This window comes from Arachis ipaensis, chromosome B02 (assembly GCF_000816755.2).
Source record: "Arachis ipaensis cultivar K30076 chromosome B02, Araip1.1, whole genome shotgun sequence".
NCBI classification, from domain to species: domain Eukaryota; kingdom Viridiplantae; phylum Streptophyta; class Magnoliopsida; order Fabales; family Fabaceae; genus Arachis; species Arachis ipaensis.
In genome coordinates this window covers 53,695,715-53,710,632 of record NC_029786.2, presented here as the reverse complement: position 1 = coordinate 53,710,632, position 14,918 = coordinate 53,695,715, and the positions used below count along the sequence as shown (strand labels likewise).

The 14,918-nt window shown below is 38.8% G+C and overlaps 1 protein-coding gene across 1 annotated transcript; it reads left to right on the top strand.

Annotated features, from left to right (window-relative positions):
* On the top strand, positions 4,547-5,533 carry LOC107627250. Its single transcript, XM_016330102.1, has one exon. The coding sequence runs from the start codon at positions 4,547-4,549 to the stop codon at positions 5,531-5,533; it is 987 nt and encodes a 328-aa protein (XP_016185588.1).

The window sequence follows — 14,918 nt, the reverse complement described above, 5'->3', positions numbered from 1 at the left end:
TTTCCAATTTTGATCATTGTTTAGTTCTTTTATTGCTTAAGTTCTTTTAATCTTTCGTTCTTTGATTTCAAACCCCTTTTACCACCTTCACAACCGAAAGAAGTAGCATTTCATTTTTATTCCTAGGGAGAACGACCCGAGGTTTCATTACTCTCGGTTAATTATTTTGTTTAGAATTTATTATTTGATCTTGGGAATCAATTATTAGTCTAGACTATACTTTCAACAATGGAATTCTATTTTGTGAAAATCTAGACTAACAATAGTTAATCCTATATCATCCATCATTCAAAGTTAATAGCTCCAAGCTTTTATGGATTTCTTCACAACCCATAGGCTCCCAAAGTTGATCCTCACATTGTAATTCGGGATCCCATACTTTGTTTTCACACCCGTCTCCAAATTGGTTATGATAATTCCCTCCGGGTGGTAAGCAAGCTGAATTCTCATGAAGGCACTAAACTACGCTCCTAGACCTATCCAATTGAGCACTACACCAATCCATGCTCCTCAATTTTGAGCTTCCCACCATAATGAGTCTAGACTTACAACGCCAACCACTAAACATCTTCCTCTTACGCTTAATTCCACAAAGCGCCCTAAGTTGGCCATCCATTTCAAGAAAACTAAATTCAAGTGGGATAATAATGCTAAGAGTTAGAAGTTTTACCCACTCAAATGAAGGATTAGATGACAACCTAGGTGTAGGAGTTCCTAACGGTCTTGTCAAAGCACGCTCCACTCCCATCCATCCTCTTCTAGAGGCGTCCACCACTTGGCAAGGTTCTTCAAGCTCTACCTCTTGCCAAGCTTCCTCAAGTTCACATTCTTCTTTACCAAATTCTTCTATCTCTTTCCCATCACTCAAATCATAAATATGGGGTTTAGCAAAGTCTACCCTTTCATTAATTCCAAGTCCAATAGGGAAGGATTTCTCAAGCTCAAAAGGATCGCATGTTGATGCAGAATCATCATAGATAGGAGGGCTTGTTGCTTGGAACACTTCTTCTAATTCCCCACTCACAATATGCTTTGGAGGTTGCACGTTCTCCTCAACATCGCCTTCTACTCCAATGGAAGAAGGCTCAACAGGATCATCAAGGGGATTGATCAATGTGGACAAAAAATCACTAATGATGGAATCTACTTCTTGATCAATTTCTCTTAACTCTCTATCCACATCCTTTACATCACTCTCCTCTTAAACATCCCTTCCAAACTCCGTGGAAGAAGGCTCTTCAGCCTGAGATTCCTCTATGAGCTCAATATATCCTAAACACCCAACCACTACTTCCTCTTGTTCAATAATCTCTACCTCCTCCTCTTGTTGTACTTCTTGCTTTAACTCCTCTTCCTCATCTTGGAGCTCCAAATTCACTCCCTCGCTAAGCTCTTTGGGTGCTTCTCCACATTCAATAATGGGAGCGCCTTGATCGCATAGGCTTAGGCGGGACGAGACCATGTTGCTAACGGCTTCCGCTATGATAGTCATCTTGGCTTCTAGCTCCTTAGGCGGGACGAGACCATGTTGCTAACGGCTTCCGCTATGATAGCCATCTTGGCTTCTAGCTCCTTAAACTCCCTTTCCGTCTCCTCTTGTTGCCTTAGGATTTAAGATCTAAGATCTCTTTGTTTTAGCATAAGGGCTTCATTGGAGGGCGATGGTGGAAGAGAGGGTTCATTGTTTGAGGGAAAGGCATTGTAGTTGGAAGGTGATCCATATTGGTAAAAGTCTTGAGGTGGTGTGTATGGAAATTGTGGTTCTTGGGAGTATTGTTGTTGGAATGATGGTGTCTCTAGATATGGTTCATATGGTGGTTGGTATGGTGGATATGGGTTAGGATCATATGGGGTGAATGCTGGTAAGAGGCTTGTGAATGAGGTTATTGGGGACTATGTTGAGGAAAAGGGTCATCTGTATGTGGTGGTTGTGGTTGACAATCACAATAGGGGTCATCACACACATTAGATTGGTATGCATTAGGATTTGGATTGTACCCATAAGAATCCGGAGAGTAATCATGTTGGGGTGGCGCTTGAACGGCTTGGGTGGAATAAAATGCCTTTTGTTCCTTGCGCATCTCTGTAAAGAGAGTAGTCATGTCCCCAAGAACTCTTGTTAAACTTGATTCGGGAGGAGATTGTTGCCAAGAAGGTTGTCCATAAGCTTGGGGCTCCTCCCACCTTTAATCTCCAAATCCTTAATGCAAATCCTCATTAAAGCTTCCATTTCCTACAACGTAGTTTGAACCACACTCATAGCCAAAGTGATGAGAATTCATAGTGAAAGCGAAAATAAAACAAAAACTAATAAGACTAATAAAAACTAACTCCTAAAGAAAACAAAAGCAAGCAAAAAAACATATTCACATATATACAATAGCCAATAACATAGCACCATTGCAATTCCCCGACAACGGCGCCATTTTTGATGCTCGTGTTCTTGTACAGTTTAGAATTTCACGAATAAAATCTCGTTGCAAGTATAGTTCTAAACAGACAAAGAATCCTCACATGCAAAAAATATTGGTTGTCATAAGTACAAACCCCAATAAGAATTAATCGAAGTATTTAAACCTCGGGTCATCTCACAAGGAATTGCAATGAAGTGGTCAATTATTGGCTATGAAGGTGCAGGGGGGTTTGATTGATAAAAGGGGAAAGAAATTAAATGACAAGAAAAGTAAATCAAGCAAGTAAAGAAAGCAAGTAATAAATAGAGACATTCATGGCAAGGGTTGAGAATATAGGCTTTCTATCCTAGTCACTAATAACAATAATTAACAAGAATTTATCTTATTACGTCATCCCTGACGATGGAAGAAGGTAACACATTATCTTCACACTCGGAGAAAGTCTAACAAGACTAGCTAATCTCAATCCAAACGTCCTAATCAACTCACTAATTGAATTAGCAAGAGATTAGAGTCAATGGAAACAATACTAGCTAACAACTCTAGATTACCAACATGGGTTGGGTATTCATGACTCAAGATCACCTAATTTCTCTTTCCAAGCCAAGAATGCTCAAAATCTATTCTAACATCCAACCAAGCATTTTGTCAAACACTTGGAAGGCATAAAAGGAAAGCATAATAAATTGCAAGAAATAGTAAAATCTACCCACTACCAATTGCAAGGAAAGTTAGATCACAACTCAAATCAACAATCAGAAGAACATCAAATATTAAATTGCATTAAAGGAGATCCAAATCCAACATGAGTGCATGAACATAAAAGAGACATGAAAGTAAAATTAACAAAAGAACCAAGAAGAATTGAAGTATTAGAACAAGGAATTGTAGAGGAAACAAGATGAAATCATGTAATCAAATCTAGATCTAAGAGAAATTAACCTAATCCTAACCTAATTCTAGAGAGAAGAGGGAGCTTCTCTTTCTAGAAAACTAACTAAAGGCTCATCATGACTAACTAAGTGCTCCCACCTTTTCTCAAGCTTGAATTCTGCATGAAATACCCTCAGAAACGAGTTGGATTTGGGCCTGGGCAGCTCAGAAATTGCCCCCCAGCGATTTCACTTTAAGTGAGTCACGTGCCAAGCATCACGCGTGCGCGTTGCTGGCCAAACTCCTACTCACGCGTACGCGTGGGTGACGCGTGCGTGTGGCTTGCAAATCTTCAATGCACGCATACGCATGCATGACGCGTGCGCGTGGCCCTCAATTCCCTAAATGCTCATTTCTTTGTGAATTCTTCATTTTGCATGCTTTTCTCTTCATTTCTTCCATCCAATACTTGCCTTATGAACCTGAAATCATTCAACAAACACATCAAGGCATCGAATGGAATTAAAGTGAATTAAAATTACCAATTTACAGGCCTAAAAAGCATGTTTTTACACTTAAGCACAATTTAAGGGAGAATTACAAAACCATGCTATTTCATTGAATAAATGTGAGAAAAGGTGATAAAATTCCCTAAATTAAGCACAAGATAAACCACAAAATTGGGGTTTATCAGCCAACGCTCCGCGATCATGCAAGCCGTGGAAAGGATGGGTCAACCGGCTGGGAATGGTAATGGAAACAAAAATGGAAATGGAGAAGCAGACGGTAATAATTTGGGAAGAACTCCGATGACCCTAGCTTCGTTTCTCATGGTTCACCCGCTAATTTTTCGAGGAACAACAAACTCCACTGAAGCAGACAATTGGTTTTGAGCTATGGAGCGCGTATTACAGACTCAGCATGTCTTGGCTAACCAATACGTAGAGTTTACGACCTATCAATTGATGGGAGAGGCACAACATTAGTGGCAAAGAGAATGCCAATTACTGCGAGTTCTAAATGCGAAAATCCCTTGGAATGTGTTTCAAATGGTGTTTTATAGGAAGTATTTCCCGGAGTCAGTGTGAGAAGCTAAAGAGTTAGAGCTTATGCGGCTGAAGCAAAGCTCGTTGTCCGTGGCCGATTACACTAGTCGGTTCGAGGAGCTCTGTAGGTTCTCTAGGGTATGTCAAAGTGCCCCGGAGTCCTATGAAAGTTGGAAATGTATAAAATACCAAGGAGGTTTAAGGGATAACATCATGACGGCTGTAGCTCCTTTGGAGATTCGGATCTTTTCTGAGCTTGTGAACAAGGCAAGGGTTGTGGAAGAGTATGCGAAAAAAGTGGCATCAGCAAGAGATACTTGTGGAGAAAATAACAACCATGAGTATGGAAAATACTTTCAACCAAGAGCTCAACACTTCAAGAGGGGAGGACATGTATCTCAAGGTCAAGGCAACACTAGGATACCCACTTTTGATCAGTACCACTATGCAAGAGGAAGGGGTAATCAGAGTAAGACATCTCCGGATTTAACTTGTGATCGTTGTGAACGTTTTCATCTGAATGACTCATGCAAGTTAGGTATAGGTGGTTGCTTCAATTGCGGATTGCCTAGTTACATGGCGAGGGATTGTACTCGTGGAAGGAACCCGAATGCGGGTCGGAATCAACACCAAGGGAGAGTGTTTGCTGTGAACACTAATGATGCTGCCAAAAGGGACCCTTTGATGAGAGGTAAATATTTAGTTGGTGATAAAACATTGGTTGCATTGTATGATATTGGAGCTTCGCATTATTTCATTGCATTTGATAAGGTTGAGGATCTAGGATTGAAAATGTCAGAATTAACTTTTGATTTACATGTGCATACCCCGTACCAAACAGTTGTGACTAAATCAAGTTGTAGGGAATTAGCCTTCAAGATTGAGGATAGAGAATTTGTTCATGATTTAATCTGTTTGCCAATGGTTGGGTTGGAGATGATTTTGGAGTTTGATTGGTTGACAAAGATTCGGGTATTGTTGGATTGCTTTGAGCGATCAATTCGGTTTTTGCCAAAAGGGGAAGGTGAAGTAGTAGTAGCTGAGGGTTATTACCTGAATTCTGTGTTGGTGAACTTCAGTAGAGAAGAGTGTCAGGGTTATATATTGTTGGCTGCGAATGCATTGGGTGATAAATGGAGGTTAGATCAAATTTCGGTAGTTAGGAAATTTTCAGAAGTATTCTGGTGCACGAAATTGTGATCTCTAAAACGGCGCCAACAACTATTTGTCAATTCTTTGTCATAACTCCGCACAACTAACCAGCAAGTGCACTGGGTCGTCCAAGTAATAAACCTTACGTGAGTAAGGGTCGATCCCACGGAGATTGTCGGCTTGAAGCAAGCTATGGTCATCTTGTAAATCTCAATCAGGTAGATTCAAATGGTTATGAGGTTTTGATAATTAAAATATAAATAAAATATAAAACAAGATAGAAATACTTATATAATTCATTGGTGGGATTTCAGATAAGCATATGGAGGTGCTTGTTGATTCTGAATCTCTGCTTTCCTACTGTCTTCATTCAATCATTCATACTCCTTTCCATGGCAAGCTGTATGTTGGAGGATCACCGTTGTCAATGGCTACCGTCCGTCCTCTCAGTGAAAATGGTCCAAATGCACTATCACCGCACGGCTAATCATCTGTCGATTCTCGATCATGTTGGAATAAGATCTATTGATCCTTTTGCGTCTGTCACTACGCCCAACACTCGCAAGTTTGAAGCTCGTTACAGTCATCCCATCCCAGATCCTACTCGGAATACCACAGACAAGGTTTAGACTTTTCGGATCTCAAGAATGCTGCCAATTGATTCTAGCTTATACCATGAAGACTCTGATCTTTCGGAATGGAGGCTAAGAGATACACATTCAAGCTATTGCAGATAGAACGGAAGTGGTTGTCAGGCACGCGTTCATAGGTGAGAATAATGATGAGTGTCACGGATCATCACATTCATCAGGTTGAAGTGTGAGTGAATATCTTAGAATAAGAATAAGCTTGAGTTGAATAGAAAAACAATAGTACTTTGCATAATTCATAAAGAACAGCAGAGCTCCACACCTTAATCTATGGGGTGTAGAAACTCCACCGTTGAAAATACATAAGTGATAATGGTGTTCATTGGCTTCGGCCCCCAGAGAGGGAACCAGAATGACCAAGACCTCGAATACAATAGTAAAAAGTCCTATTTATACTAAACTAGTTACTAGGGTTTACAGAGATAAGTAAATGATGCAGAAATCCACTTCCGGGGCCCACTTTGTGTGTGCTTGGGCTGAGCATTGAGATTTACACGTGTAGAGACTTCTCTTAGAGTTAAACGCCAGGTTGCAGCCTGTTTGTGGCATTTAACTCTGGTTTGTAACCTGTTTCTGGCGTATAACTTCAGAATAGGGCAGGAAGTTGGCGTTTGAACGCCAGTTTGTGTCATCAAAACTCGACCAAAGTATGGACTATTATATATTGCTGGAAAGCCCTGGATGTCTACTTTTCGACGCAATTAAGAGCTTGCTAATTAGATTTCGGTAGCTCTAGAAAATCCATTTCGAGTGAAGGGAGGTCAGAATCCAACATCATCTGCAGTCCTTTTTCAGCCTCTGAATCAAACTTTTGCTCAGGACCCTCAATTTCAGCCAGAAAATACCTGAAATCACAGAAAAACACACAAACTCATAGTAAAGTCTAGAAATATGAATTTTTCTTGAAAACTAATAAAAATATAATAAAACTTAACTAAATCATACTGAAAACTATGTAAAAACAATGCCAAAAAGCGTATAAATTATCCGCTCATCACAACACCAAACTTAAATTGTTGCTTATCCCCAAGAAACTGAAAATCAAATAGGATAAAAAGAAGAGAATATACTATAAATTCCAAAATATCAATGAAACTTAGCTCCAATTAGATGAGCGGGACTAGTAGCTTTTTGCCTCTGAACAGTTTTGGCATCTCACTTTATCCTTTGATGTTCAGGATGATTGGCATCTATAGGAACTCAGAATTTAGATAGTGTTATTGATTCTCCTAGTTCATTATGTTGATTCTTGAACACAGCTACTTTATGAGTCTTGGCTGTGACCCTAAGCACTTTGTTTTCCAGTATTACCACCGGATACATAAATGCCACAGACACATAACTGGGTGAACCTTTTCAGATTCTGACTCAGCTTTGCTAGAGTCCCCAGTTAGAGGTGCGCAGAGCTCTTAAGCACACTCTTTTTGCTTTGGACCACGACTTTAACCACTCAGTCTCAAGCTTTTCACTTGACACCTTCACGCCACAAGCACATGGTTAGGGACAGCTTGGTTTAGCTGCTTAGGCCAGGATTTTATTCCTTTGGGCCCTCCTATCCATTAATGCTCAAAGCCTTAGATCCTTTTATTTTACCCTTGCCTTTTGGTTTAAAGGGTTACTGGCTTTTTGCTCTTGTCTTTTGGTTTAAAGAGCTCTTGGCTTTTTCTGCTTGCTTTTTCTTTTTCTTTCTTTTTTTTTTATTTTTTTTTTGCCATTTTTTTCGCAAGCCTTGCTTTTTCACTACTTTTTCTTGCTTCAAGAATTAATTTTATGATTTTTCAGATTATTAATAATATTTTTCCTTTTTCATTATTCTTTCAAGAGCCAACAATTTTAACATTCACAAACAACAAATTCAAAAATATGCACTGTTCAGGCATTCATTCAGAAAAGAAAAAGTATTGTCACCACATCAAAATAATTAAAATAATTTCAAGGATTACTTCAAAATCATGTAATTCTTGTTCTTTTGTGATTAAAAACATTTTTCATTTAAGAAAGGTGATGGATTCCTAGGACATTCATAGCTTTAAGACATAGACACTTAAACACTAATGATCATGTAATAAAGACACAAACATAAATAAACATAAAGCATAGAGAATGAAAACAGAAAAAAATAAATAGACAAGGAGATTAAGGAACGGGTCCACCTTAGTGAAGGTGGTGTCTTCCTCCTCTTGAAGAACCAATGGTGCTCTTGAGCTCCTCTATGTCTCTTCCTTTCCTTTGTTGCTCCTCCCTCATGGTTCTTTGGTCTTCTCTAATTTCATGGAGGAGGATGGAATGCTCTTGGTGCTCCACCCTTAATTGTCCCATGTTGGAGCTTAATTCTCCTAAGGAGGTGTTGATTTGCTCCCAATAGTTTTGTGGAGTGAAGTGCATCCCTTGAGGCATTAGTGGTTATGGAAAAACAAAAAAGCAATGCTTTTTCCACACCAAACTTAAAATGTTTGCTCGTCCTCGAGCAAAAGAAGGAGGAAAGGAGGAGAAGAAGAAGAAATGGATGAGATGGAGGTGTGTGGTGGGTTCGGCCAAGGGTGGTGGAAGTGTGTATGAAAAGGTGTGAAGAGGAGAGAAGAAGAGGTGTGGCAGGTGGGGATCCTGTGGGGTCCACAGATCCTGAGGGATCAAAGACTTATCAACCCTGTTCCATTGAGGCGTGCAAAAATGCCCTTAGAGTTCAATCCTGGCCTTTAACGCCAGACTGCTGCTTGTTTCTGGCGTTAAACACCAGCTTTTCTCCCTTTCTTGGCGTTAAACGCCAACTTGGTGCTTGTTTCTGGCGTTAAACGCCAGACTGCTGCTTGTTTCTGGCGTTAAACGCCAGCTTTTCTCCCTTTCTTGGCGTTAAACGCCAACTTGGTGCTTGTTTCTGGCGTTTAATGCTAGTCTGGTGCTTGTTTCTGGCATTAAACGCCAAGTTATAGCCTGTTTCTGGCGTTTAACACCAGCTTGATGCATCTTTCTGGCGTTAAACGCCACTCTGATGCTTCTTCCTAGCGTTTAAATGCCAGTAAGCTTATCCTCCAGGGTGTGCTATTTTTAATGCTGTTTTTCATTCTATTTTTTATTTTTTCAGTTATTTTTGTGACTTCACATGATCATTAACCTACAGAAAACATAAAATGGAAAATAAATAGATATAATTAAATAACATTGGGTTGCCTCCCAATAAGCGCTTCTTTAATGTCAATAGCTTGACAGTGAGCCCTCATGGAGCCTCACAGATAATCAGAGCAAGGTTGGGGCCTCTCAACACCAAACTTGGAGTTTGGTTGTGGCCTCCTAACACCAAACTTAGAGTTTGAATGTGGGGTTTTTGTTTGACTCTGTATTGAGAGAAGCTTTTCATGCTTCTTCTCCATGGTTACAGAAGGAGACCCTTGAGTCTTAAATACAAGGTAGTCCTCATTCAACTGAAGGACCAACTCTCCTCTGTCAACATCAATCACAGCGTTTGCTATGACTAGGAAGGGTTTGCCAAGGATGATGGATTCATCCTCATCCTTCCTAGTGTCTAGAATTATGAAATCAGCAGGGATGTAAAGGCCTTCAACCTTTACTAGCACGTCCTCTACTAGTCCATAAGCCTGTTTCATTGATTTGTCTGCCATCTCTAGTGAGATTCTTGCAGCTTGTACCTCAAAGATTCCAAGTTTCTCCATTACAGAGAGTGGCATGAGGTTTATCCCTGACCCCAGGTCACACAGAGCCTTCTGAAAGGTCATGGTGCCTATGGTATAAGGTATGAAGAATTTTTTGGGATCCAGTTTCTTCTGAGGTAATGTCTGCCTCATTAATGCATTCAGTTCATTGGTGAATATGGGGGGTTCATCCTCCCAAGTCTCAGTACCAAATAACTTGGCGTTCAGCTTCATGATTGCTTCTAAATATTTAGCAACTTGCTCTTCAGTGATGTCTTCATCCTCTTCAGAGGAAGAATATTTATTAGAGCTCATGAATGGCAGAAGAAAGTTTAATGGAATCTCTACGGTCTCTATATGAGCCTCAAATTCCTTTGGTTCCTCAAAGAAAAACTCCTTTCTGTCCAGAGGATGTCCCATGAGGCTTTTCTCACTGGGACTCACGTCCTCCTCACTCTCTCCAGGTTCGTCCATGTTGGTCATGGTTATGGCTTTGCACTCTCTCTTGGGATTTTCTTCTGTATTACTTGGGAGAGTACTGGGAGGAGTTTCAGTAATCTTCTTACTCAGCTGACCCACCTGTGCCTCCAAATTTCTAATGGAGGATCTTGTTTCATTCATGAAACTTAGTGTGGTCTTGGATAGATCAGAGATTATAGTTTCCAGGCCAGAATGGCTCTATTCAGAATTCTCTGTCTGTTGTTGAGAAGATGATGGAAAAGGCTTGCTATTGCTAAACCTATTTCTTCCACCATTATTGTTGAAGCCTTGTTGAGGCTTCTGTTGGTCCTTCCATGAGAAATTTGGATGATTTCTCCATGAAGGATTATAGGTGTTTCCATAGGGTTCTCCCATGTAATTTACCTCTGCCATTGTAGGGTTCTCAGGATAATAAGCTTCTTTTTTAGAAGATGCTTCTTTAGTACTGTTGGAAGCAGCTTGCAATCCATTCAGACTCTGAGAAATCATATTGACTTGCTGAGTCAATATTTCGTTCTGAGCCAATATGGCATTCAGAATATCAATCTCAAGAACTTCTTTCTTCTGAGTTGTCCCATTATTCACAGAATTTCTTTCAGAAGTGTACATGAATTGGTTATTTGTAACCATTTCAATGAGTTCCTGAGCTTCTTCAGGTGTCTTCTTCAGATGAAGAGATCTACCTGCAGAGTTGTCCAATGACATCTTGGACAGTTCAGACAGACCATCATAGAATATGCATATGATGCTCCATTCTGAAAGCATACCAGAAGGACACCTTCTGATCAATTGCTTGTATCTTTCCCAAGCTTCATAGATGGATTCGCCTTCCTTCTGTCTGAAGGTTTGGACTTCCACTCTAAGCTTACTCAATTTTTGAGGTGGAAAGAACTTTGCCAAGAAGGCATTGACCAATTTTTTCCAAGAGTTCAGGCTGTCCTTAGGTTGTGAGTCCAACCATGTCCTAGCTCTGTCTCTTACAGCAAAAGGGAAAATCATAAGCCTGTAGACCTCGGAATCAACTCCATTGGTCTTGACAGTGTCACAGATTTACAAGAATTCAGCTAAGAACTGATGGGGATCTTCCAATGGAAGTCCATGATACTTGTAATTCTGCTGCATTAGAGAAACTAATAGAGGCTTAAGCTCAAAGTTGTTTACTCCAATTGCAGGAATTGAGATGTTCCTTCCACAGAAGTTAGAAGAGGGTGCAATAAAGTCACCAAGCATCTTCCTTGCATCTTCACCATTGTTGTTGGGTTTGGCCATGTCTCCTTCTTTTTCAAAAATTTCTGTCAGGTCCTATCCAGAGGGTTGTGCTTTAGCTTCTCTTAGTTTCCTCTTAAGAGTCCTTTCAAGTTCAGGATCAGCTTCAATAAGAATATCTTTATCCCTGTTCCTGCTCGTATGAAAAAAAAGAGAACAGAAAAGAAGAGGAATCATCTATGTCACAGTATAGAGATTCCTTTATGTGAGTAGAAGAAGAGAATAATAGAAGAAGGAAAAGAGAAAACTTCAAACACAGAGAAAAAGAGGGGGTTCGAATTTTGAGTGGAAGAGGAGTATTAGTAGATAAATAAATAAATAGAAAGAGATGAGAGAGAGAGAGAGAACTCAAAATTTAAAATTAAAATAAAAGGAAAATATTTTTGTTTTTATTTTAATTATTGGTTACTATTCGAAATTTAAAATTTAAAATAATTAGTTAATTAAAATGAATTTTGAAAAAGTGGTTAGTGGTTTTCGAAAATTAGAGAGAGAGAAAAGTTGTTAGGTGGTTTTGAAAAAGATAAGAAATAGTAAACTCTTTTTTTTAAAAAATCAAACAAAAAGTCAAGTAGTTAATTGAAAAAGAATTGAAAATAAATTTTGAAAAGAGAAGAAGTTAGAAAAAGATTTTAAAATTAAAGTTGATTACTTGACTAACAAGAAATTAAAAGATATGATTTTAAAATTCAAAGATTGAACCTTTCTTAATAGGCAAGTAACAACTTGAAAAATTTTTGAATTAAAACATTAAATGTTAGTGAGATTTTCGAAAATATGAAGTAAGAATAAGAAAAAGATTTTGAAAATCAATAAAAAAATTCAAAAATATATTAAAATAAATGAAGAAGATTTGATTTTTGAAAAAGATTTGAAAAGATAGAATTTTGAGATTGAAATTTATGAGTAAAACAAGGAAAGATATATTTTTTTTTTTGGATTTTTAATGAGGAGAGAGAAAAATATAAAAATGATGCAAAACATGAAAATGAAAGATCAAAACACATAATGCATGCAAGAACACTTTGAATGTCAAGATGAACACCAACAACACTTTGAATGTCAAGATGAACACCAAGAACTTATTTTTGAAAATTTTTAAGAAAAGACACACATGCAAGACACCAAACTTAGAAATTTTCAATGTTTAGACACTAACAAATTGAAAATGCATATGGAAAACAAGAAAAGACACAAAACATGAAAATGCAAAGATCAAACAAAGAAAATCATCAATAACAACTTGAAGATTATGAAGGAAACATGCATGAATTTTCGAAAATTTTTAGGAAATTAAAAAGATGCAATTGACACCAAACTTAAAAATTGAAACTAGACTCAAACAAGAAATACAAAATTATTTTTGATTTTCATGATTTTATTAATTTTTTTGGATTTTTTCGAAAATTATAAGCTTAAAAATAAAATAAAATAACCTAATCTGAGCAACAAGATGAACCGTCAGTTGTCCAAACTCGAATAGTCCCTGGCAACGGCACCAAAAACTTGGTACACGAAATTGTGATCTCTAAAACGGCGCCAACAACTTGGTACGCACGAATGTAATCTCAACTCTTTGTCACAACTCTGCACAACTAACCAGCAAGTGCACTGGGTCGTCCAAGTAATAAACCTTATGTGAGTAAGGGTCGATCCCACGGAGATTGTCGGCTTGAAGCAAGTTATGGTCATCTTGTAAATCTCAGTCAGGCAGATTCAAATGGTTATGAGGTTTTGATAATTAAAATATAAATAAAATATAAAATAAGATAGAAATACTTATGTAATTCATTGGTGGGATTTCAGATAAGCGTATGGAGGTGCTTGTTGCTTCTGAATCTCTGCTTTCCTACTGTCTTCATTCAATCATTCATACTCCTTTCCATGGCAAGCTGTATGTTGGGGGATCACCGTTGTCAATGGCTACCGTCCATCCTCTAAGTGAAAATGGTCCAAATGTGCTGTCACCGCACGGCTAATCATCTGTCGGTTGTCGATCATGTTGGAATAAGATCCATTGATCCTTTTGCGTCTGTCACTACGCCCAACACTCGCGAGTTTGAAGCTCGTTATAGTCATCCCATCCCAGATCCTACTCGGAATACCACAGACAAGGTTTAGACTTTTTGGATCTTAAGAATGCTGCCATTTGATTCTAGCTTATACCACGAAGACTCCGATCTTTCGGAATGGAGGCTAAGAGATACACACTCAAGCTATTACAGGTAAAACGGAAGTGGTTGTCAGGCACGCGTTCATAAGTGAGAATGATGATGAGTGTCACGGATCATCACATTCATCAGGTTGAAGTCTAAGGGAATATCTTAGAATAATAATAAGCTTGAGTTGACTAGAAAAACAATAGTACTTTGCATTAATTCATGAAGAATAGCAGAGCTCCACACTTTAATCTCTGGGGTGTAGAAACTCCACCGTTGAAAATACATAAGTGATAATGGTGTTCATTGGCTTCGGCCCCCAGAGAGGGAACCAGAATGACCAAGACCTCGAATACAATAGTAAAAAGTCCTATTTATACTAAACTAGTTACTAAGGTTTACAGAGATAAGTAAATGATGCAGAAATCCACTTACGGGACCTACTTGGTGTGTTCTTGGGCTGAGCATTGAGATTTACACGTGTAGAGACTTCTCTTGGAGTTAAATGCCAGGTTGCAGCCTGTTTGTGGCGTTTAACTCTGGTTTGTAACTTGTTTCTGGCGTTTAACTTCAGGATAGGGCAGGAAGTTGGCGTTTGAACGCCAGTTTGCGTCATCAAAACTCGGGCAAAGTATGGACTATTATATATTTCTGGACAGCTCTGGATGACTACTTTCCAACACAATTGAGAGCGCACCAATTGGGTTTCTGTAGCTCCAAAAAATCTATTTCGAGTGTAGGCAGGTCAGAATCCAACAGCATCTGCAGTCCTTTTTCAGCCTCTGAATCAGATTTTTGCTCAGGACCCTCAAGTTCAGCCAGAAAATACCCGAAATCACAGAAAAATACACAAACTCATAGTAAAGTCCAGAAATGTGAATTTTGCTTGAAAACTAATAAAAATATAATAAAAATTAACTAAATCATACTGAAAACTATGTAAAAACAATGCCAAAAAGTGTATAAATTATCCGCTCATCATGTTCCCAGAAGATATTCCTGAATTCCCATCTCAAAGGGAGATTGAATTTTCTATTGACTTGGTGTCGGGAGCTGGACCAGTGTCGATTGTGCCGTACAGAATGGCTCCAATAAAGCTAGCTGAACTTAAGACTCAATTGGAAGAGCTTCTGAACAAGAGGTTCATTCGACCAAGTGTGTCTCCGTGGGAGTGCCAGTTTATTAGTGAAGAAGAAGGATGGAGGAATACGACTCTGCGTAGATTACCAAT

What these genes read in the sequence shown, in the direction of transcription:
- LOC107627250 (XM_016330102.1), top strand. Translation starts at nt 4,547, where the DNA reads ATGACGGCTGTAGCTCCTTTGGAGATTCGGATCTTTTCTGAGCTTGTG.